This window comes from Sebastes fasciatus, chromosome 18, assembly GCF_043250625.1.
Source record: "Sebastes fasciatus isolate fSebFas1 chromosome 18, fSebFas1.pri, whole genome shotgun sequence".
Classification (NCBI taxonomy): domain Eukaryota; kingdom Metazoa; phylum Chordata; class Actinopteri; order Perciformes; family Sebastidae; genus Sebastes; species Sebastes fasciatus.
In genome coordinates, this window is record NC_133812.1 from 367,003 (window position 1) to 393,454 (window position 26,452).

A 26,452-nucleotide genomic window follows, 5' to 3' on the forward strand; every position below is an offset into this window, starting at 1 on the left:
GTATCATATCGTGAGCTGAGTGAATCGTCACACCCCTAGTTGGAAGCAGAAAAAATGGGCCAGCGTAAGGATGTGAGTGACTTTGACGAGGGCCAAATAGTGCTGGCTAGACGACTGGGTCAGAGCATCTCCAGAACTGCAGCTCTTGTGGGATGTTCCCGGTCTGCAGTGGTCAGGACCTACCAAAAGTGCTCCAAGGAAGGAGAACCGGCGACAGGGTCAGACCCGAGGCTCATTGATGCACGTGGGGAGCGAAGGCTGGCCCGTGTTGTCCGATCCAATATAAGAGCTACTGGAGCTCAAACTGCTGAAAACGTGAATGCATTGCGGTTTGTTGCGTATGGGGCTGCGTAGCCGCAGACCAGTCAGGATGCCCATGCTCACCTAATATTATGGCTGATCCGTGTAGACGTTTAAGTTACTGTAGGTAAACACCTAAAGGGGTATTTTGAATGTTTTCTTTCCACTAGTCTGAAAGAAGACACAAGTTGACAAGTGTAAGAAAAACAATATTTTTGCCTTAACCATTTGTGGTCTGTGCCTAACCTTATTCAATGCCAAGGCTTAACCTTAACCTTAACCATCTCGCCAGAGTTTTGCAATTTGGGAGTTACTTACAATATTGAGGGGGTTTCCCTACCATTAGAATTGTGTATCCCGTAGCATATTTGGATGTGTTTTACACATGTTCAAATGAATTGGTATGTGTGTGTAGATTGCAACAGGCATTTCGAGTACCCAAAATTATGCACAAATCGTTGTACATTTGTATATCTTAGTTTTCATTTGTAGATCATGCAACACATATTTGTGACCATTTTGAGTCTAATTTCATTCCATCGTTTCTGACTGAATCTGCTAAAATGAGGTTGCATTATGTGTAGGAAGGATCAGAATGCCCTGGGTGTGCAGTGCCCCACCTCTCTTAAGCCCTAAAGAGGGCGTTGTCACACTCTGATTGGCCATGAGGGGAATCACACCAAGCTTCTCTCAGGTCCCCCCACCCTGCAACAGGTGATCTGAATAACTCTCCTATCAACTCAGGGGAGTTGTGACATTCAGCTAAATGAATTAGGGAAAAGACAAAATGACAGCAAGTACCAAAGAATGACAGACTACAAGGTCAAATTTGAGTTTGCTGTTCGTTGTGTTTAGTACTAATTAGCAAATGTTAACATGCTAACAGGCTAAACTAAGATAGTGGACATATATGGTAAACATTATACCTGCTAAACATCTACATGCTAATGTTGTCATTGTGAGCATGTTAGAATACGGATATTAGCATTTAGCTTCAGGCACAGCTGTGCCGAAGTATAACAACCTCTACGTTATTTTATCGGATTCTATTCATTTAGAAACAAGAAATGTTTTAATTATAGAAAATACTTTTTCTCAAATCGTTCAGCCTTAAGTAGGGGCAGTTGAGTTTGAAAAGTTGCTGTGTTTTGCAAAGGTCTACAAAAATATGACTCCCAGCACACATACTTTAATTACATATCTGTGCTTGTACAGACAAAACCCTTCACTAACTTTTTTGCATTTGTTCTGAAGGAAAAATCCGTAGTGACGGCCTAGTTTGCAACCATAATACCACCTACTGTTCCATCAGCATAGAACATTTAGTTAAGACTAAAATGGTTTAAAACAGGCAAGGATTTAAGGTCAATAACTAAACTCTGGAATTATGAAAAGGAAAAAGTGTGGGAACTCAACAATAAAAGAAAAACACCTACAAAGACAGGGATTAAACCTCCCCAGCTTTCACTTACCTCCTCACTCTCTTAGCAATGTAACACGTGTCCTCCTCCAGTCGTTCCTCCACAGTCACAACAGACATCAGACCAGCATATCAATCGCCATTTTCAAAGTTTGTCTCCTGGGTCCACAACGGTGGATTGACATTTTCCTCTCCAGTCACAACAGCAGCACAGCTCCGCAGCTTCTGTCGTATGTTAAAAAGTAATTTCAAGAGATACCTCACGTCACCTTCTCCCAGCTGATTCCTCCTTATCTCCTCTTTTCATTCTAATTGCTGTCTCTTCCTCTCTCCTTGGTTATTATTTATTTTCCAAGCACCACTTCTTCTCTCTTGCATAACAATTCTGAGGTCTCAGGAACATCTTGAGGACACTTTCTTCTGATCCCTGCACCCCCGAATGCCAGCTGTCAGCTTGTCAATGTTGGTGTTCTAGGAACTCTAAGGATGATACTGGTGTGTTTGTGCCAAACATTGAAGGTGCCGTCTCCTTATCGATGTTCAGGGTTTGTCTGCACACAGCGGGTGATGTCCGGGTTTATTGTCCTACCTTCAGAGAATTTCGTTGCTTTTGTCTTTCATTTTTCTTCAGTATGAGAAACAACTTCACATAGGGTAGAGTCTCAGCTAGATAATCAAAAATGAGTTTCTGCTTTATTGTCATTTCATTATACCAAGTTTTCAAAAATAGTGTGAGCATCCTGAGACCTTCCCTCAGACTATAGAATATTTCAGGCTCTTTAATTTGGATTAGCGTGTGTGCATCAATATAAACATACAATGTGGAGTTGGTTACTGACTTTGATTTGATATGGATATCAGGAGTGGATAATATGCTAATGCATTAATCATCATCTTTTTCTGGCCTATAAAACTGAATAGTAATATGAGTTTTTGTGCTTATTAAATTGTTCTACCAGGGTAGAATAAAAACACATTTATATGTGAGTGCTCGTAATGATCATTTCTAAAAATATTCATGTGTAAATTAGGGCTGGACAATATGACTGAAATTATAATTACAATATATGAATATTTTTCCAATTTCATTATTTGTAAAATCACATGCAAAATGATTAAAGTGAAACTTCAGTTTTACTGTTATGTATTATTACTTCAGGATTATTACCTTGATTTCACCAAGTGCAGATGTGAACACATCTAGTATCTCTCTTCACTTTTTATTAGCAGAGCAACAGCCATGTAGAAAACATTCAGGTAGCAGGCCTCTCGTTTTTAGCTGCTGCTGACCATCTCTTTCCTGGGTAAAGTGACAAACATGGCCGATTATATCAGATGTAATGTTAGTTGTGTAATGGCTGTACTCCAAAGACTTCTCAACTTAATATTGAGACCTCCAGTATTTAGAGCAACAAGAAAATGAGAAAAATAAGGACTTGAGAGTAAGTAGACTGCACCGGCAATTCAATGTGTCAGTTACATTTTTATCAAACTTTCTATCTTCTGCTGCTTATCTCATTTTCAGGCTGTAGTTACAGGTTGTGAACATTACATCTCAGGTGATTACAGACCTAATCTTCATTGATAACTTAAGTCACATTTGAATGTTGAAAGTGAAACTTAATGCCTAGTTCACACTGACGACTGTAGCCCTGGTTTTCCACCCGCTGACAGATTTTGGAGCCCCACTCCAGAGAATCTTTTAAAATAAACGTTGTCAATCCAAAATAAAGACAGATTCAGTAATGGTTTATTTCTCGACTCAAATGTTTTCAGAAACACATTTCGGTGAACTATTTTCGTGATATAAGAGAAGAAAGTTTCCGAACGAGCCGTCATATTATTTCTAGTTTGAAGCTGGGAGCAGCGGCCCACGGAGGGAAAGTGTTCGTTCAATTAGGAGCCTAGTGCCTTGTGTCTAGTGGCAGCCCACCAAGCCGCCAATGCTGGGAAGCGGCGCGTCCCCTCGCGATAAAAAACACGGATACGTACCATCAATATCTGGACCTGTCGGGGAGTCTATCAGAGAGCTACAGCCAATGAGAGGGCAAAACACGGGTTGAGGGGAAACCTGGGGGAGGAGGGCTCGTCTGTAACAACAGGAACTGACTGTATGTGTTGCATTTGCAACATGGACCAAAGTTGTTGTTGCACCTGGGGTGTTGGATGTTTGCATGAATAACACAGTGACTGATCTACAATACATAGGGGAAATAGTAAAGACGTGTGGAAACGGGCTATTATGTGAACATAACATCACCAAGCACGACCACGGCCGTCACTTCTTGAATGTATTAGGGACAAAACGTAGTTTGGAGACCTCTGGGATTACTCCTGGTGAAAGATCTGGTAGTGTGTGACCTCCTGTTGATGGTCAGTCATGTAGTGTGAAAACCACAAGGACTAAAAGAGCAGGTTGTGTAGTGAGAACAGTACAGCCATCTGACCACTTTGAAGCTCTTGTAGTGTGAGCTAGGCTTAATTGGATTCAATAAGAGGATCTGGATTTGATAAACAATTTAGCTCCTCAATTGGGATTAAATAAAATGCTATCAAATCCCAGACCTATTCTGAAAGCACCAGTAATCATCATCCAGTTATTGTGATTGATATTTAGGTATTCAGTCTAAACTATTATATATAACTATAGCACTACAACATCTCACAGGAGCTGCTGACATCCTTTGTGGTCACTGTTCTGCTGATTGTCTGGAAAAGTCTGTAAACTTGAAGTCTTAAACGAACATTACAGAATTTGAAAGATTTGTACACACAGCAGCCGATGGACACATGCTGATCACACTAAGATCCCACTTGCGACCTTCCGATTGTGGGTTAGTCTTTTCAACAAGACCACCTTTCCTACAGCTGGCTCAGCATTTGTGAAATGTTATATTGGTACCGAGGGTGGATGGATGGAGCTCACACTGTGGAGTGCTACAGCAGCATGTTCAGCTGTTCATAGATCACTGCACAGTTAAGCTTCCTGTCTGTTATTTCATTTGTTGGCCCTTATGTGCGCGGCTGCATGGGCATACAGCTTTGTTGTATTTTGGGTTTCTGTTGAAGCTTAACATTTTCAGGAAACTCAACAGATTGTCTTTGATGAAGGTGGACTTACGTGTGCATGCACGTCTAGTGAGAGCAGGGAGAACACTAGAAGATGGAATCAAACCCACAACATTAAAGGCACATGCAATCATGCATTTCTTCAGTCTGATGGAGATGTAGCTCAGCTCAGCTCTCTTCTGTTTTGGAGTTGTCTTTCAGTGAAGTAGACATCTCTGTCAGCTGGCACATGTGGGTAGAGTTTTGCATTTAAGACCAATGGCAGAAACCCTGGCTCCTTTCCTGTTATATAACTTGAAAACCTACTTGAGTTTCATCACCCTGGGATACAGTTGTCTGAAAGGTTGAAAGGTTTTTGTAATGCAAAACTGCCAAACATGAGGTTTATTTGGATTTCTAGCAGGCTGCTGCACGGAGGTTGAGGTTTCTTATCTGCCCTGTTGTCTTAATAGTTTTAAGTCTGAGTAAGACTGCAAGCGCTCCATGACCCCCTGCACAAACAGGAGAAGGCGGGGGAAGCCTTGTAAACACACACATACAAACTCCTTGTGTGTCCAATGTGGGATTACTGTGGTTGGTTCACATCTCCACTGAAGAGTGCCTGTCCTCGGGCAGAGTCAGAAAGAACACGTGCCCTGAAAGCCGCGTGGTGTCAGGCCATCTCTCTGCTCCACTGCTTCACTCACCCCTGCAGCCTGCGCATTCTCTCAGCTAGCATCGCCTTCATCCCTGTTATTTGCCCTCCCACCCAACTCCTCTGCTGCCCTCCGTCCTCTTCTCCCGTGTTCATTTCACACTCCATTTCCAGCTCAACACCCCAGCAGTCCGCACCGGATTGGATTCCAAACCAATTTTGTCTCTATGAATACTTCTTAGTTCCGCTTTCCTTTTTGCAATTACTTTCTAATTTTCAGCCCCATCTTGTTTCCTCTTGCAGCGGGCTGGTAGCTGCTAGCTGCTAGCTGCTAGCTGCTATCTTCGGCTCCAGGAGCCCACAAGAGAGCAAAAGCAAGCAAATTGGCCCTGCTGTCCGATTTGTCAACATGAGGCTGAGACGGTACATCAGGCCTCTTGTTGCAACTCATGACCTTGTGTTAAAGCATGATGGGATATTTAACCCAAGGCTTTGCCCTGGATGGACTCTGATATGGCCTCACTGTGAGGACTAGCGTAGCTGCAGCCTGGTAGTCAGCATTACATCAAGGAGCGTCTTTGTGTCCTATACTGCCAGGGCAGTGATTAAACTCCCCCCCCCCCCCCCACACACACACACACACACACACACACACACACACACACACACACACACACACACACACACACACACACACACACAATCATCATCATCATCATCATCACCACCACCATCATCAGCTGAACTTCTGTAACCATCCTTCCTGATGAGGTTGTTTGTATTCAGATTAACACAGCAGGCCTGAGTGACACAAGGGGTAATGACAGCAGATGTTGCGTCTGCACATAAATTCACAAAGGGGCAGAGATCAACCCCTTAAACGCAACTGTACTCTCTTTCTACCTTGCGTTACAAGTTCACAAAATGTACTTACACCATCAATGGATTATATTCATCCAGGGAGGGTGGGTTTATCTGCCCTATCGGAGCAGCGGGGGATCGGCATTGCATTCGCTTTACTGGAGCTGTTGCCCCCGCGACCCGACCCGGATAAGAGGTTGAAGATGAAGATGAGACTGTCAACCCTTGCTGCGATAAAATGAGAGGTTATCTAAAGGAAGTCTGGTGCTCGGAAAAACTACCGCTTTTGTCCACAAGGGCCGCCAAAATCAACATAAAAAACAAAAAGTTCCTCGTAGCAGCTTTATCGATTGATAATTGTCAAATTGCTGCAGATTATTTTTTGTTTGAGCAACTCACATGGTAAATTCAGTAATACAATGCTAATTTTATCAGTACAACAACACAGACATATCATAAATTATTCTAGTCATTTCTACTTTGCAGATTTTTTGTTCAGAGTTGAGGTTCAATTCAATTCAATTCAATTTATTTTTATATAGCGTCAAATCACAACAGAAGTTATCTCAAGACGCTTTATATATAGAGCAGGTCTTAGACCATACACCATAGTTTAGAGACCCAACAAGATCCACCAAGCGCACTGTGGCCAGGAAAAACTCCCCGTTTAGTGGGAAGAAACCTGGAGCAGAACCGGGCTCTGGGTGAGAGGCCATCTGCCGAGACCGGCTGGGGGGGCGGGGAGGGGGAGAGGGAGGGAGAGAGAGAGAGAAGCAACCACAATAATAGCCCAGCAGCTGTAATAATTAATACAAGTAGGACTAATAACACAAAACCAATAGTAGTGGATGAGATATTTTTGGATTGTACATTTGATGGAGCCTTTTTACTGTAGTTGTATGAATGGGAGTGACTGTGTGGTTTTTAGCAGAGACTTGCCATTATATGGAGCCCTGTCCCTCTTCATGCTCTTCTCATCTGTCCATCTATGTGTTGATGTCCCGTTACCCAGAGGAGCAGCACTGTGCTTCTGGAAATCAGGAACGTTGGCCTGTACAGTTGTTACATTTGGGTGTAATTGTATGGTTTCACACACAAGGCATTGTGGTGGACACTGAACATGTGAGCTGCAATGATGATGATGAAGAAGATGTGAACCCTGTTTTACCCTTAAGGCACTGACCACAGTTCTCTTGTTTCTTTGTTTCCGTTGAATAACCAGCGGTTAAGAGGCTGATGAAAGAGGCTGCTGAACTGAGGGATCCCACTGAGCACTACCACGCCCAGCCACTGGAAGTAAGTTCACCATACGATACCACTGGGCTGTAGTGCCTGTGTGGTGACAGTATTTGCTTAGTTAATTACTTTACCACCACAACAAACACCATTTCCCAACCTGTATAGTCTAATATCTTTGCTGAAGATGTAAAGTCAATACAAGAAGGAGGCATTTTTTTAGTTTTAGGAAATTCTGGTTTCATACATCTTGGATGTTATTCTTATGCTATAGTTTAGTCCATACTTTCTATCAGTAATAATAACAACATTGTATAATGTGGGGACACCACAACATAAGAGCCAGGTGTGTCGAGAAACACGAGCAGAGGTATTATCACCAACATTTTGTGTGCCACATTCAGTTTTAGCTCCAAATAAAGTGATTTAAATAATCTGGCAGCTGTAGTGGAGCTCAGGTGCTGGTTGGCCATTAACCGGTTGTTCAATCCCAAATTCCTACTACAGTATTTACATGTCAAAGTGTCCTGGAGCAAGATGCTCAACCCCAGATCGCTCCTGATGTGAAAACCTTTGGCTTGGCCTTTTGGCCTCTTTCAACCCAGTTCACCCTATTTGCATCACAATGTATGAACACAGAAAAACATCACACACATACATACCTGCAAACTAAGGCAGGGGGGCTGAGTGAGTGAGCAGAGAATGACACCTACTGTAGGTGAATGTATCACTAGGTGAAAAACTTTCATAGCGAACATTAACTTGCATTGTTACTATGATGTTTGGAGGCACCTTATTTGCTCAGGCTAAAGTGAATTACGCAAGAATGATAGTCCATGGCATGCGTGAGCTTGTCGGGAGTCAAGTTTGATTACCTGCAGCCTGAGCAAGTAAAGGAAATCAACAATCTAATGGTGCTCAGATAACAATGTCAACGACAGCAAAACCGGGAGCTAGTGAACAGTTTTAGGTTCCTGGGAATCAGCATCACAGACAAACTGACATGGTCAGCTCACACCTCCACCCTGGTAAAGAAAGCTCAGAAACTTAAAGGACTCCTTCACCCACGACCATGACCCATGACCGTTTGGATATCCATCACTGGCCCGTGTTACCTTGAATTCTTGAAGAAAACTTTGTTTTTCTCGCATGCCTCCACGGTAAACGAAGAATCAAAAAATGGAGAAAAGTCTTGATGAATTGAAGTAACTGGGGGCCGCGTTACACAACAGCAAAACTACATCAAAACATCTGTTTACAAACTCTCACTCAGCTGGTGCAGAATAATCCCAATCTCATTTATCCAGTCGGATGCTCACTACTTCCCAAACACATGCACCTTCACTAAAGCCTGACTGTTTAAAACACTTCGGACTCGTGCAGTGAGTTGCATGTGTTTGGGAAGTAGTGAGCCTCCATTTACTTCAATTCATCAAGACTTTTCTCCATTTTTTGATTCTTCTTTCACTGTGGAGGCATGCACGAAAAACTTTTCTTCAAGAATTCAATGTAATGGGGTGAGTAATTGACATACAAATGGTAATTTTGTGGGTGAAGCAAAATTTCCCCTGCCAAGTTCTTGTTAACTTTTACAGAGGAGTAATAGAAAGCTTCCTGACTGGAAACAGTACAGTACAGTGTTAGTGTGCACGGCTCAGGACAGGAGGGCTCTTTGATAGGTGATTCAAATTGCCCAGAACATCATTGGTACCCATCTACTGAGCATCAGTGATATGGGTGAGGTGAGGTGCCTGTATAGAGCCCAAAGGATATTAAAAGACAACAGCCGGTTCACCCTGCTGCTAACGTCTGATACAGAAGTTTCCACTGTCATACCACCAGACTACAGAGCAGCTTCTGTCTTCAGGCTGCAAGACTCATCAGCTCATCCTCCGTACTCCACCATAAAAATAGTTTAGTTTTTTCTTGTGTAGCATAAAGGAACTACAACTTGCATTTCGTTGTGCAACTCTGTGTTGTAGAATGGCAATAAATGAACCTCGAACCTTGTCCTGAAAATAACAAGATATGATATACCTAAGACAAGTAGTTAGTGTCGTTCCAAAATCCTGTGAATAACGGTAGAGAAAACAAGTGGTTAAATTTTATAGAATCATAATTTAAGAAAGATAAATATAATTTGACTTTCTTTATCAGTTGGATATTGCCCAATTAGAATAACATAGATTAGCACAACAAACAGCTGTGGGGGTAACACTCCCTTCAGACAGACATGAGAAGTCACAGGTTCGGTGTCTCCTGATGAACATGGGACATTTCTCTCTTTTTGCAGGATAACCTCTTTGAATGGCACTTCTCCGTTCGCGGGCCCCCAGATTCTGATTTCGATGGCGGGGTTTACCACGGCAGGATCGTGCTTCCCCCGGAGTACCCCATGAAACCCCCCAGCATCATCCTCCTCACGGTAAGACGCAGATGAAGGCTGACCTCTCAATCACATCCAATTACTCTCCCGCTGAAGCATGACAGGACGATGTCAAATCAGATGATGAAAGAGTGGAGAATGGATAGCATGTACACATGTAGTGACAGTTAGATCAGAGCCTGGGCTGTCATCACACTGTCAGAGGGAATTGCACTGGTTTTGTGAGAATGTCTCATTATATTCAGACAGCTGTATGACAGGCTGATAAAAGCTAGACTACTCTCAAGTCTTTTGACAGACACTTTTTCACTGTGTCCTTTTTATAATGTTTCTTTTTCAGTTGGCATACATTGTTTGAAAACTCTTACTTTTGCAGAATGCATGATTCAAACGTCCATGTCTGTCTGCTTGTAATAATATTGTCTCATATTTTGAGAATATATATTTGATTCAGGCACAGCGGTGCAGTGGTTAGCACTGTCCCCTCACAGCAAGAAGGGCACAGGTTCAAATCCTGCTTGGGGTCCTTCTGTGTGGAGTTAGCATGCTCTACCGGTGTTAGTGTGGGTTTTCTCCGGTTCTCCGGTTTCCTCCCACAGTACAAAGACATACAGGTTAGGTTCATTGTTGACTCTAAGGGTACATCCCAGAGCTCTTAATTGCATCCGCGTTTCCCTCACTTGTGTCTTTTCCTTACGTCTTAGTCCCTCCCACCAGGGAAGCATGGAGAGACGCAAGGAAACCATGCGAGGAGAGAGGAAACGAGGAAATGTGTTTTAAGAGAAATGACACGTCGTTTCCTCTGAAGCGCCACGTGAAGCGACGTCCGTTTCTGATGACAGCAGCAGCTGATCACAGCTGGATCAGCTGTCAGTCAGCTTTAACAGCTGTAGAGACTTTAGATAGAGTTTATGTCTGAACTGATCTAATACTAATAAAGACACACAGTTGTTCTCAGTGGTAGAGCAGCAGTGTTTTCTCTCTGTAGCCTGTTACCTGTTTAACAAACACCTGCACATGAATAACAGCTGCAGTCTGTATTTCTACTGTGGACTGAGTCCTGCTTAGAGGACCAGGAACCATCTCTACTGGCACAATATCTTTATATTATTTATTCATTATTAGCGTCTGTAGTTATTTATATTCTGATTGTGAATTCATTATTTAATAACCCAGAATATGACTATGGTGTATTTTGAACACTGGACATTATTTATTAGGCTGAATGTTTCAGGGAAAATGTAAATGATGTAACTCATATCAAACCCGACATTCAGGAATTATCAGCCTCATGTGACTGAATGGAAATGAGGATAAATGATGTAAAATGTGTTTGTTGCTGACAGACAGACTCTCCTTCTCTCTCTGACTTTAATAGTATCCTTAATAAAAGTTAATAACAGATCATGAAAAAAAAAAATCATTCTATTAAAGGGACTATTTGTAACTTTCAGAAATGCTTGTTAACAGCGACACCTGTGGCCGTTAAGTCAACGAAAGTCAGCGTTGTGCTTGCGCTTGCTCGCTCTAAATAGACATGAATGAGCATCGCTCAAAACAGTGAGGCGACACACGTCAGCTAAAATATCACTCTATATTTCAGCTTCTTGGTAGTAATGTTAGCTGACCAGACGAAGGTCTCTCCATGAATCAATGCTGATCCTAGTGTTGGCTTTTCCTGCCTCAGCCCTGCTGCCTCCGGGGCTGAAGCAGGAAAAGAAATGTTATCGTCTCCGAGCGCGCCCGCAGGGAGACACCGGCACCCGGTCAGAGATGATAACGTTTCTCTCTGCGGAGACCCGTCACTTCACAAGACACGGGAAACCTCTGTTGGTCTGGAGGAGCTGCAGCAGTTATTTCTGCACAAACGTCCCCTGTACATTCACTAGATATTCTCAGAGCTAAACTAACTCTTCTGCAGTGTGTACTGAGCGCGCGTGCACTTGCAGAGGTGGAGCGAGACAGCGAGAAAGCGCGCAGTGTGTGAGTGAAGGCAAGCAGGCAGAGGAGCAGAGACTCCGGCCATATATGCGACGAGCGCGCATGGGACCCCGGCCCGGTAGATTTATACATGTAAGAAGTTACAAACAGTCCCTTTTAAATGCAGAAAGATGTTTTAAACCCGTTTATCAGGTATTATAAACCCCTCACAGTGACAGGCTGCTTCACTCTCGGTGTGTGGAGGAGAGATACTGCAGGTCCTTCTGCTGCTGTTCAGAGCTTCAGTTAACAGATTTTAACTAGACGGTGACTCAGAAGACAACTAAGATATAAAACATTTAATCTGTGATCTGTCTTCACTCCGGTATAAAACTACAGTGATGTTGAGAGGTTAAGTTATCAGATCAGTCCGGTCGGCAGCAGCGTCCAATCAGTAACTCATATCCAATAAGGGGGCGTGTCAGTCAGTAAAAGGCTTCCGTGAAGGCTGCTCTCGTGTATCCTCGCTCATCACTCCTCCGAGATCCCTCCCCGCTCCTCGATCCTCGATCCTCAGAGATCCCTCCTCGCTCCTCGATCTTCGCTCCTCGCTCCTCAGAGATCCCTTCTCGCTCCTCGCTCCTCAGAGATCCCTCCTCGCTCCTCGACCCTCGCTCCTCTGAGATCCCTCCTCGCTCCTCGCTCCTCGATCCTCGCTCCTCGCTCCTCCGTGCAGAAATAAGAGCTTTGGGACGGTCTTCAAGATGGCGCACCAGAACAGCTTCCGGTTCAAGCGAGGATCGAGGAGCGAGGAAACGACAAATAAGAGAATTGAGATGCACCTTAAATATCCTGTAGGTGTGAATGTGAGTGTGAGTGTGTCTGTGTTAGTCCTGTGATAGTCTGGTGACCTGTCCAGGGTCAATGTCAGCTGGGATCAGGTCCAGCCCCCCCGCCACCCCGAATGGGATAAACAGTTACAGATAATGGATGGATGTATGTTTTATAAATGTATTTCCACCATACTCACCTTTACATCATGTTTATTGCCTTCCCTCCTAGCCGAATGGAAGATTCGAGGTTGGGAAGAAGATTTGTCTGAGCATCTCTGGCCACCATCCAGAGACCTGGCAGCCCTCCTGGAGCAGTAAGTTTCCTCAAAGACAAGTCACATGTTCTCCACATGTAGCTCATGCCCTGAGTTCCTTCTCCAACTACAAGTCACTGTTTTAGTGTAGTCTGGAGAGTCTGAACATGATGAAGTGCCCTTCCAGCAGAGAAACGTGATGAAGTGCCCTCTAGGCCTTAAAATGAAGAAAACACCATGAAGTGCAATATAGGCTGTCCTGCATACCAGACCTGCACCTCAGACAGCTTGAGTCCGCCACTGGAGGCCGGTGCAATTCTACTCTAATGGCTCACATGGTACATGAAACATGATGTGCATTTTCACACTACTTCCATCAGTACAACAGAGGCATGTTACATTCACCACTCTGCTGTGCTGAGTTTCTCTTTTTAACACAAATACTCTTTTCATTCACTAATTCATTCTATAACACTTAGACATAGTTTTTTTAGAGCTATTAAGCTACCATCAATACAACTGAACACTTCCTGAAAAGGTTCTTTCATTTCAAGAACAGAAGAAATTAGGAGATGCGGGGTTTTATTTTGAAACATCTGTGCAGGAAGTGTTAACAGCAAATGACTGAAGATGATTAGTGGATGCACAGTATTTTCCAGTTAAACTCCGAGCAGCAGAGTGGTGAGGTGACCTTGCTGCTGTACTGGTTGAATTAGTGCTGTGGAAATGTACGTCATGTATAGTTGTGTGTAACATGGAACAGCTACAATCTTTATATCTATCTATCTTTCTGAAGATTTCTCTCGAAAGAACCTTATATCTTTAGTGTTGATCACTGCAAAATAACTCATATTTATTGAGCACCTGATGGTGAAAATCTTCATTGGTATAAGGGCATATTTCTGTACCCCCAGATTCAAAACTGATCATTTATTTCTAGTGAGAACTCTTTTTGGTTCTCTGCTGTCTGTTCTGCTTTTATGCTACTTTGTGGCATTTAATCAGGGGACACTCAGTGGGAGACGATGCATCTTCCTCAGAGCATTTTCCCTACTAGTTCCCTCTCATAACACAAAACGGTTTAAATCAATAAAAGAATAAAATCAAAGACAGAAGTTGCTCTAAACCTCTTTTTACCAACGACTTCCCTGATGGGTTCTAAAAGTGCTGTGTAAAAGTTGTCCCATCCTTTTTGGAATGACCACAGGAAGCCGGGCTGGATAATTGCACCGAGTTCTGCACTTCACAGCCAGGCCAGCTGCTGGCCAAGGGTAAAGATGCTATAGTTGTGTAATTATCAGTATTTTATTGTGAGAAAAATTTTAAAGTTAGCCATAAACTATATGAATTAAATTGCTCCATAATTAATTTCAAATGCTGCCTCATTATGTCCAATTTGGCACTGTAACTCTTTGAGAGTCCTACAGGATCTCATCTTCAGATATCCTACAGCTAATTCAATTTCAATTCAATTTATTTTTGTATAGCGTCAAATCACAACAGAAGTTATCTCAAGACGCTTTATATATAGAGCAGGTCTATGACCGTACACCATAGTTTAGAGACCCAACAGTATCCACCAAGCGCACTGTGGCCAGGAAAAACTCCCTGTAATAGCTAATACAAGTAGGACTGATAACACAAAACCAATAGTGGTGGATGGAAAGAGTGATAGTACAACTATCGGAATTGATGTCATTGGATCGTCCTCAGACGGGCTTTCAAGCAGAGCTTCCAGCTATCTCAGTCCACCATACATCTGGCTAGCTCGCCAGCACTGTCCAGCATCTCTCCTCAGTACGTCCATGTGTGTTGGTGTGGGACGTCCCTGTGATCGATGCCCGTGCGTTGGTTCCCGCAGCATCAGCATGCTTGCTGGGAGTTCTTGATGTCTTTGGCAGTGACCGAGAAGTGGTATTCTCCAGGCTGCCACTTTGTCACTAAGTGTTGGTAATCCCTCGTTAGCCTTGGTAGTCCCTCGTACAGACGGAGTTAATTAATGATGGTAGCAGTTGGTGTCAAGCAGGCACCGGACGCGGTAGCAGATGCAGCCACGATACCGGAGACAACCAGATCCAGGTGAAACCCCGCTCCAAGTGTACCCCTGCTCCAGGTGTGACCCCGCTCCAGGTGTGACCCCGCTCCACGGTTACCTGCGAGACAAGGAGGCACAAGGACTCTTGGGAAGGAATAAAGTTAGTAACAACATGGACATGGGACATGAGTATATACAGAAGGAGAGGGGAGCTCAGTGTGTCATAGGAAGTCCCCCGGCAGTCTAGGCCTATAGCAGCTTAAGTATAAGCGTTATCAAAGAGGAAAGTCTTTAGCCTACTCTTAAATGTAGAGAGGGTGTCTGCCTCCCGGACTGAAACTGGGAGCTGGTTCCAGAGAAGAGGAGCTTGATAGCCGAAGGCTCTGGCTCCCATTCTACTTTTGGAGACTCTAGGAACCTCAAGTAACCCTGCATTCTGTGAGCGCAGTGCTCTAGTGGGGTAGTAGGGTACTATGAGCTCTTTAAGATATGATGGGGCCTTACCATTTAGCGCTTTGTAGGTGAGGAGGACGATTTTAAATTCTATTCTTGATTTTACAGGCAGCCAGTGTAGAGAAACTAATACAGGAGTAATATGATCTCTTCTCTAGTTCTTGTCAGTACACGTGCTGCAGCATTCTGGATCAACTGGAGAGTCTTAAGGGACTTATTGGAGCTGCCTGATAATAAGGAGTTGCAGTAATCGAGTCTAGAGGTAACACATGCATGGACTAATTTTTCTGCATCATTTTGACACAGGATGTGTCTGATCTTTGCAATGTTACGTAGATGAAACAAGGCAGTCCTTGAGGTTTGTTTTATGTGAGAGTTAAAGGACATATCCTGATCAAAGATAACTCCCAGATTCCTTACGGTGGTGCTGGAGGCCAGGGCAATGCCATCTAGAGTAACTATATCATTAGATAATTTGTTTCGGGGCCAAGTACAATAACTTCAGTTTTGTCTGAGTTTAACATCAGGAAATTGCAGGTCATCCAGGTTTTTATGTCCTTAAGGCATGCTTGAAGTTTAGTTAACTGGTTTGTTTCGTCTGGCTTGATCGATAGATATAATTGGGTGTCATCTGCATAACAATGAAAGTTTATGGAGTGTTTTCTAATAACATTGCCTAAGGGAAGCATATATAAGGTTAATAGAATTGGTCCAAGTACAGAACCCTGTGGAACTCCGTGACTAACTTTGGCGTGCATGGAGGACTCATCGTTGACATGTACAAACTGAGATCGATCTGATAAATAAGACTTAAACCAACTTAGTGCAGTTCCTTTAATGCCAATTAAATGTTCCAGTCTTTGTAATAGGATGTGATGGTCAATGGTGTCGAAAGCAAAACTAAGATCTAACAAGACAAGTACAGAGACAAGTCCTTTGTCCGATGCCATTAGAAGGTCATTTGTAATTTTCACTAGTGCTGTCTCTGTGCTATGGTGCACTCTAAATCCTGACTGATAATCCTCGAATAAATGATTGTTCTGTAGAAAGTCACACAGCTGACTGGCAACTGCTTTCTCGAGGATTTTGGAGAGAAAGGGGAGGTTAGATATAGGTCTATAGTTGGCTAGGACCTCTGGATCAAGAGTGGACTTTTTAAGAAGAGGTTTAATTACAGCTACTTTAAAGGACTGTGGTACATAGCCTGTTAGTAAAGACACATTGATCATATCCAGTAAAGAGGTGCTAACTAGAGGTAAAACTTCTTTAAGCAGTCTAGTTGGGATGGGGTCTAGGAGACAGGTAGATGATTTAGATGAAGAGATCAGTGAAGTCAGTTTGTGGAGATCGATAGGAAAAAAAAGAAGTCTAAATATATATCAGGCTGTACAGCTGTTTCTAAGGTTCCTAAGTTTGAGGATAAATTGGTACCAGTTGACGGTAGGAGGTGATTCATTTTGTCTCTAATAGTTATGATTTTATCATTAAAGAAACTCATGAAGTCACTACTACTGAGGGTTGTAGGAATACATGGCTCAATAGAGCTGTGGCTCTCTGTCAGCCTGGCTACAGTGCTGAATAGAAACCTGGGGTTGTTCTTATTTGTCTCTATTAATGATGAGTAATGGGCTGCTCTGGCATCACGGAGAGCCTTCCTATATGTTTTAAGACTATCTTGCCAGACTAAATGAGATTCTTCCTGTTTGGTGGAACGCCATATCCTTTCCAGTTTCCTCGATGCTTGCTTTAATTTGCGTGTTTGAGGGTTATACCATGGAGCTGACTTCCTTTGTTTTATTAACTTCTTTTTTAGAGGGGCAACAGAATCAAGTGTGACTCGCAGTGAGCCTGTAGCACTATCTACAAGATGATCAGTTTGGGTGGGGCTAAAGTTAACATACGAGTCCTCTGTTATATTGAGACATGGTATTGAATTTAATGCTGATGGAATCACTTCCTTAAATTTAGCTACAACACTATCAGATAGACATCTAGTGTACACACTTTTGTCTGATGGTGTATAGTCTAGTAATAAGAATTCAAAAGTGATTAAATAATGGTCTGATAAAAGAGAGTTCTGTGGAAAAACAATTAAATGTTCAATTTCAACGCCATATGACGTAACAAGGTCGAGGGTGTGGTTAAAGCGGTGAGTGGGTTTATGCACGTTCTACGAGAAACCAATTGAATCTAATGAAGAGATAAACGCAGTACTGAGGCTATCATTATCAACGTCCACATGAATATTAAAATCACCTACTATAATGACTTCATCTGTTTTCAGGACTAAGCTTGATAGAAACTCTGAGAATTCAGATAGAAATTCAGAATATGGGCCTGGAGCGCGGTACACTATAACAAAGAGAATTGGCTGTAGTGTTTTCTAGGTTGGGTGTGAAAGACTAAGAACAAGGCTTTCAAATGAGTTATAATTTTGTTTAGTTTTAGGGTTTATTAATAGGCTTGAGTCGAAGATGGCTGCAACTCCACCTCCTCGGTCGGTGTCTCGAGGAATGTGAGTATTAATATGACTCGGGGGAGTGGATTCGTTTAGGCTGACATATTCTTCATGACACAGCCAGGTTTCAGTAAGACAAAATAAATCAATGTGATTATCTGATATTAAATCATTTACTAGTAGAGCTTTAGATGACAGAGATCTGATATTTAAGAGTCCACATTTAATTCTCCTGTTTTGTTGCTTTATTGCAGTGCTAGTGTTAGATTTTATTAGATTATTATGTTTAACTCCTCTTCTGTTTACTTTTGAATGTGTTTATGATTAAAGCACAGAGTTCTTCAGAGATCTAGCCTCTTCATTTTGTTCTCAAAGTGCACCAGATTGATGCATATAACTTTTTTCAAAATTTCTGTAGTTCAATGTCACGAGAGTTGACGGAAATTCATGCAGTGGGCTTTTTTCAGTAGTGATATATTACAGTTAAAAAACTAAAACTGAAATGAATTTACTTTCATTTTTATTAGTCTTTTTTTTAAATGTGGTAATATGGTTTCAGTTTAGATTTAGGTTTTCTTAGAAGACATACACGTAGTTAGTTTCACTTTACTAAAAATATTTTTCACTGCTGATTTTTGATTCAGTTTTAGTTTACAATAACAACCCTGGTCACAACCCTCGCAAGATGACTCGTTTATCAGAATTTGATCAATTCGGTCCGATGACATTTGGGAAGTCTAAGAGCCACACAATAGAATTATTTATTTATCCCCGTTCAAACCCAGAATATTAGTGGTGCATGTGCAGTGTGTCAATGTCTGGTTATTGTAATAAAATCCACTGTGGATAACCTTCCTTTAAAGTTGGCTTCAGAGACAGTCCGATATAACGGGCTTCCAGATGCTTCATTCAGTATACTGGATGGACCGGAGCACAGACCAAACACAGCCAGTCATAACAGAGACACAAACAAACCCTTGACCCTGACCATATTGTCAGGGTCAAGGGTTTGTGAACGTTTCCTGTGCCAGCTGGAGAATGTGTGAGTACAGACACATGGTGGATGTCCTCACGTAGGCCAGGGTAAATCCAGGCTTACGCTCAGAATACAAAGCATCACTCCCACTTATGTAACACGGGCACTGAACATGACGACATGTGCAGCCCGCCGTGTAATTTAACCTTCTCTGTTTTACCCAGGAATGTTGAAGAACGTGCTCTGATTTTAATGTTTCTCATCTCCTCTTTGTTTTTTCTCTTCTTTATCTGTTTCTCTTCCAGTCCGAACCGCCCTAATAGCTATAATCGGATTCATGCCAACAAAGGGAGAGGGAGCAATAGGATCTCTTGATTATACTCCAGAAGAGAGGAGGGCCCTCGCCAAAAAGTAAGATTTGGTGGATGAAAATCTTTCCAGTGTTTACTCTCTGCAGAGCATGTGTTGTGTGTGCACGTCTATGGATAGAGAATGATAATGAGGTGAGTGGTGTGGAACAGTGTGCATGCTGGATTAGCAACCACACAGGTTGAGGATATGATCAATGTGGACAGTACATGCGTGATGCTGGTTGGATGGCATTAACACAGCAAACTCCATCCGAGTATGCAATGTAATCAGCACCTGAGCCTCGGTGGACATGCCTACCGCTAATAACTCACAAAAGGGAAGCCAGTCCTGGTATTACAAGATGACAAATTCATTATCGCCAAAATACCCGATCTCTGGAGGGAGCATGAGTGGGCACGTTGCTCTTCATTTCCCACTGCGTTTCCCTCGGAGGAAACGGTCCAAAGCCAGAGAAGGAGGGGATCCAGCTGAAGCAGATGACGGGGGTCTTAATCAGCGGGCTGTTTCATTAGCACATGGAGATGAGATAGACAGGAAGACGCACTTTGCTATAAATATATAGCTGCTTATCTCCCTGATGGAAAACCCTTTTTTTTGTTTTACTCTGTCTAAGGCTGAGGCAGCACTTTTCTTCATCTCCTGTTCCTGTGTCCACGGTGGTTCATGAGAGCTGTCAGTCAGAAAAGGGCCTCTGCGCAGCTAGATTGTTTGCTAAGATATTTGTCAATTATTTTGAGTTTGCGGAGTTTGTGACTGACAGGTGAGCTGCCAGAGTTGTTGTCCAGCTTGTGATGTGGCAGGGCAAACACAGGGGGCCCTGTGGCTGGAGGTCTGGGAAGTTTCAGAAACGAATATGAATAATGTCATTCATTTCTGACACCTGGGTGCACACTTCATCGAGGAGACATGCTGTCATTGCAAGTAATATACGGTGTAAAGATATAATGTCATGTTGGGGGAATGTTGTGAACTACTTTTCTGGAGCAAAGTTGTTGAATTAATTGTCAAATAAATACATAATTTATCCCAGTAAGAATAGTTTGAGTTGAATTAAATCACAAAAAATTATAATTATTTTCTAGTGCTGATAACTGGAGACAGACCTTACAGAAGAATATGCTTCCTCTGTCTGTTTGATGATGTCATCCAGATTGCTCCAAATCCTCGGATCAATTGCACAGAGCAGTGCACATATACAGTATACTGTATATGATAACATCTGCTCTAGGGATGTCCCAATTCCATCTCAAATATCGCAATCACGGCCGATCAAGGCAGTTTAAACTGGTCGGTATCAGCTGTCACACAATACAATGCAGAGCTGTTTTATATGTCTATATCTCTATGTCTATATCAATCTCTCTCTCTCTCTCTCTCTCTCTTTATATATATATATATATATATATATATATACACACAGCATATACACCGATCAGCCATAACATGATGATCACCTGCCTAATATTCAGTAGGTCCCCCTTTTGCCGCCAAAACAGCCCTGACCCGTGGAGGCATGGACTCCACTCCTGAAGGTCTGCTGTGGTATCTGGCACCAAGCCATCAGCAGCAGATCCTTTAAGTCCTGGAAGTTGCGAGGTGGGGCTTCCGTTGATCGGACTTGTTTGTCCAGCACAAATTTGGAGGCCGAGTCAACACCTCCAACTCGTTGCCATCCACATGATGTCAAAGAAAACATGATTCATCAGACCGGACCACCTTCTTCCATCGCTCCGTGGTCCAGCTCTGATGCTCACAGGCCCATTGTAGGTGCTTTTGGCGGCGGACACGGGTCAACACGGGCACCCTGACTGGTCTGCGGCTACGCAGCCCCATACGCAACAAACTGCTCATCACTGTGTGTTCTGACACCTTTCTATCAGAACCAGCATTAACTTGTTCAGCAGTTTGAGCTCCAGTAGCTCTTCTATTGGATCAGACAACACGGGCCAGCCTTCGCTCCCCACGTGCATCAATGAGCCTCGGGTCTGACCCTGTCGCCGGTTCACCGGTTCTCCTTCCTTGGACCACTTTTGGTAGGTCCTGACCACTGCAGACCGGGAACATCCCACAAGAGCTGCAGTTCTGGAGATGCTCTGACCCAGTCGTCTAGCCAGCACTATCTGGCCCTTGTCAAAGTCGCTCACATCCTTACGCTGGCCCATTTATTCTGCTTCCAACACAAAGTTCAAAGTTCAAAATGTTCACTTGCTGTCTAATATATCCCCCCAGTGTCCTCTGTCCTCCATCAGTCAGTATCAGTCCTTCCTCCTGTCCTCTGTCCTCCATCAGTCAGTATCAGTCCTTCCTCCTGCACTCTGTCCTCCTCCATCAGTCAGCCAGCAGATAAGTTTACAAGAATTTACCAAACAGGTTAAAAGGCAAAGAGCCGTCCATCATAACTGGCTGTTTCCTACTGTTTCTCTCCAGTCTCTCTCCAGTCTCTCTCCATGAACTTCATACAGCCTCTCCTTGAATGTATTAATAGTGTTGCACTTGGTTGTTCCTTGTCTGTTTGTTTAGGAAAAAAACTTGTCAGACAAAGCACCCCCTCCCCATTGGAAAGGGAGTTTCAGATGCACCTTGTTTGAAGCATACAATGCCTTAAAACCTTCCGGCCACTAAATGTTACCAAATGTGAGATGAAATTGCAAGACCAACCCTCCTGGACCAATGATTGACACAACATCTCCAACGTGCTGCTGTCCTCTCAGTATGAATCTCAGACTTTACAAACAAAATTTCCAGTTCAGCTCGGATGTGTTCTTGATGAACAGAAAGTCTGCCTAAAAGGGTTCAAACAGTCATAAACCAACCATGGAGACTGTCTACATGGCATCTGCTTTTGGAGACTGTAGTCCTGTATACCTGTTTAAACTGTGTGACATGATAACTGGAGGCGTAAGAGAACATTCACCGTGCCTTGCAAACTGTCTGATGCCTAATAAGCCCAGCTTCTTCCCCGACTACATCTTGACTTCACTTGAATAGAATCCAATTTCAGTTTGGCTCCGGAGGAAAACACTGATTTGGATCATTTAATACCATAATGTATCCAAATCTGTCCACGCCACCTTTAGCCTGAGGAGCGCCGCAGTGATGATGTGGTGTTCCTTAGAGCATGATTCATCCCTCCTCTTCACAGCTGTAACATCAGCCCATTAGCTGATGCGAGGGGCGATTAGCTTTTCTAAGACAGATCCACAGAAACCGCTTTAATGTGTTGCATCTTGATGTTTTCTCCACATCACTGCACTAAGCGACTGTGTTGAACCTTCTCTTAGCAATATTGCATTGAGCTTTGCTGTCAGGACTGACATGAGGGCGAAAAGGTACACGCAACGGTCTTAACCCTTAGCAGGGACCTGGTATTTGACTGTGCCACACAATACAAACAGACAGCCAGTGCCACACCCTTATCTACACATAGATGCACACAGCTTTTAAAGCTGGGTTTTCTGACAGTTTGTTTACAGGATTCAGCCCTGAAAAGTATGGGCAGCTATATCTAATCTGTACAACTCATAATCAAGGTGCCAAAGTACCATTGGCAGAACACCAGATGATGGTACATTTTTCTTTGGCAGATAAATCAATGTGCCTCCCACAGCACAGGCTGCTAACTTTGTGAAATGTAACTTTTAAATGCCGGATTCATTCAGAGTCTGCTTTCTTTTTCTTTGTTGGTGTTGACCACGGCACTCTCTGACCAACAGCCAACCAATCTCCACTGTGACTCTGTTGATTAGCTACCTGAGGTCTGTACTACGAAGCAGGATTTGGCGTTAGCGAGGTAACTTCAGGGTTAACCCTTCAGGGTTTTCAGTCCTACGAAGGTGGTTCACTTCTTACCGGGGTAGATCACCATGTTAATTGATGCTGAACAGCTAACCTGCTCCGGAGCAGGTTATGTTCCAGATAAGAGATCAACTCGTATGAAAGCACCGCCTACTGACCAATCAGAGCTCAGTGCGGGGATCGTATGGTAATATTACACAAAGACGAAGAAGTTACAGTCATATCAGACTAAAAACAACACAGTTTAAACTGAGAGATGCAGGAAGGACAGCTGGCTCTATGCTGTGGGTGTTTACCGCTTTGAATTATATTTTCATACTTATTTTTTTACTTGGTCTTGAGTCCGTTTCACACCGCCTGAGAGGGGGGATGCAGCTGAAAGAAGGTTCAAATAGTCATACACGCCGCATTACTGGGCATGATTAGGTGTAATCCAGTCATCCGTTCTACATTTAAAAGCTGTTTATATCTAGACGAGTAAATCTTACTTTTGAGTGTTCTGTTTAATTAATAACTCTGTTAATTTACGTATTCACACATCTGGAGTTTTTTCTTTTACCAGCTGTTCTTCCTGCATTTAGCAGCTTCAACTGTGTTACTTTGAGTCTGATTATGTGTTTAATTTCTTCGTATTTGTCTAATATAGTTTACTCTTTGTAAAATGTGCCGCTCTGCCTGTCTATCTGCAAATCTGTGGACTTGTCCATGTCTGTGATTGGTCAGATGCTGCAAACACCTCCCAGTTCATGTGAACGCGCTCATAACCAGACTGAGAAACCCTGGGTTGATTTACCGAGTTGATAACCACCTTCGTAGGACCGTTTAGCGAGATCTCGTTTGTTAGGGTTAGTGAAGCCAGATAACGAGAAGATACCCTGGGTATGTTGAACTTGCTTCGTAGTACAGGCCTCTGGTCTACGGCTCTTCACTGGGCTGTTTGATGACTTGATTTTAGGGTTAGAAGGTTTAGGATAGATTTGGATTCAGAATAAAGGGTAATTCCAATCAGATCAATCAATCCAAAGGCCAATCAGAGCTTTGTACTGTAAATCGATTTAAAGCAGCAGTGGATAGAAATGGCGCAAATGTGATTTAAAAAAAGTTATTTTTATAAGACGGTCACAATATCCTGACAGTAGTGCACGAGACAAAGTCTCCCGTCACGGGCTAGATGTTCTAAAGCCTGAAAACTGATCCACGAGGAGGAGCAGAAGTCTAGTTATCTCTCAGAACACTTGAATTACAATATGCTGAAAGGTTATTATGGGATTTTTGCCCAATGATGCCAAAAATATACTGCCTACTGAAGCTTTAAGAATGGGGACGTCCTCTCTCTACGTAGCTACGTATAGCTATGTTGTAGGTCAAGTTACAGAAATAACAACTCACATTGTTTCTTTGATCGTCACATCAAATGAACTGCTTGTAAAAATTGCTACCACAGCTTCAGAGACATCATTCACTACAGCTTGGTTAGGGCAACAACATGAAATGGGCTAACATGGGTCCATTGTTGCTGTTTGTTCCTTCTGACCATGAGTCATGCTAACTTTATACTTCCCGAGATTAGGGTAAGGCAGACTCCTAAACAAAGTATATTGTAGCAAGTAAAGAACGGTAACCCACAGCCTCACACGACATGTAAAGCAACCGCCCTGGAAATCATTTGTTTACATTCAGTTGGACTCAGAAAAAAGCGTTGAAATTATTAGTTTATGTAAGTCATTTTTATGTACAACGCTATGCTTTCCCAGATATATACACTATGCTGTTTTGCTGGAGTTGGGTTTCCCAAATCTCTACGAAGGAAGGTGCGAGAGAAAAGGTAGCATGACCCGTAGACAGAATGGATACATTTATTAGAATAAGACAATAATGCAGCTGTTACATTACGTATTTAAGATAAGGTGTTGCGGCTAAGGTATTACATCAGTGTTGATTGTATTTCAAACTTATTTACACTTCATGATGAATTACAAGAATGAGCCACTGTATAATTGCATACAGGTAGCATTACATATATCAGTGAAAAATGTAATTATTGTACAAGCTGGTTGGTAAAAAGTATTAGCAGGTAAACCTAAATTTACTGTGACAAGTGAGCAAGAACATTCATGTCGGGCCTGTTCATAATTAACAGGTCATTCATTTTGTTACTGAAGCACTGCCATTGTACCCACAGTAATATTTTCATTTGTGAAGCAGGTTGTTCTCTTATAGCGTGGAGGGACCTGGTATTCATCACATGGCCTGATACTGTCACAAGCAACTTAAAAAAAAATGAAGGTCTCTGAATCTTTGAAATGCTTTCTTTAAACTCGTTTTTATTGGACTTTAATAGTCCTGCATGCACGTCACCCTGTGCAATCTGACAAGCAGCTACACACATTCCACCATCAAGCACTGGAGACTGGGGTTGTTGTACATCAGTTTATTGACAGAGAAAGGGTGACTTGTGCTCGCCAGTGGTCCTCATCAGGGATGTCCAGGAAGTCACAGGCGAAGATGTCCAGCTCGTCCGTTGGCAAGGTACCCTGACGGTCTGCCAAGCTGTCGCCCCCGCCACCTTCGACACGAAGAGCTGTGAAGTCATCCGTCGCGGCTCCTCCGTAGGCAAGCGAGCACAGAACTGGCAAGCACCTGCGGAGTAAGTGCTGGTGCCGGTGTGAACAGCGCCGAGGCAGGATTCACAGCTGGGATGAAGGTCTGACGGAAGGATGTAGCCAACCCGGCAGCCGGTACACAGACGGACACCTCCAGACCTCTTCATCTTCGTTACTTCTTACTTGACTTGTTGATCGCTGAAAAAGAAATGGGGGCAAAACTATGGTCACACAGCTGTTATATGTTACAAGAGTGGACGTAAGGGGGGGCCATGCAGAGCATAACTGCAATGTCCCCAGTTTGATTCCAGCCAGGGGCCTTCGTTGCATGTTGTGATGAACTCCCCATGTACCATGTGCTCTCTGGTAGGTCCCAGGACTTCTGCTGTGAGGCGTGTGGCTGCTCCATGCACTCTGCCCTCCTGGCACTGACCCCCAACAGCAACCCCAGCGCAGAGGACCACAAGGCTAAAGAGCTGGCCCAGCAAATCAACTTCAAGGTACAAACACTAACTGTTAAACGAGTCCTGTCTGATGTTAGGGCAGGACAGTAAACACATTTCAATTTCCCTCAAATTTTTTGAGGAAGAACTCAATTCTAAAGTAATAAATAGTGTCTGAGGCTCATAATTTCTCATGTTTTACAAGATAGTTGATGATATTTAAGTTATGATTCTCCCTATTTTCTGATGTGTTGCTGTTTTAATTTGCAGTTGATGCTGTTTGTTGTTCATGTAAACCCAACACTTTCCATCAGTACAAAAACAGGGTCATGAGTTTCTCTTTCTGGCTGGACCGCAGTAAAGCAGGGCCAGCACTATAAACGTGAAAGTCTGTCCCTGATTTA

General features: G+C 43.0%; 1 protein-coding gene across 1 annotated transcript in view; it reads left to right on the forward strand.

The window, feature by feature from the left end:
• Positions 1–26,452, forward strand: part of ube2j1 (ubiquitin-conjugating enzyme E2, J1) — a 47,053-nt gene that overhangs the window by 8,516 nt on the left and 12,085 nt on the right. Inside the window, exons 2-6 of the mRNA XM_074615472.1 lie at positions 7,507–7,580; positions 9,814–9,945; positions 12,889–12,973; positions 19,141–19,246; positions 25,976–26,105. Of these exons, the coding sequence (XP_074471573.1) occupies positions 7,507–7,580; positions 9,814–9,945; positions 12,889–12,973; positions 19,141–19,246; positions 25,976–26,105 (527 nt within the window). The remainder of the gene's footprint in view (positions 1–7,506; positions 7,581–9,813; positions 9,946–12,888; positions 12,974–19,140; positions 19,247–25,975; positions 26,106–26,452) is intronic.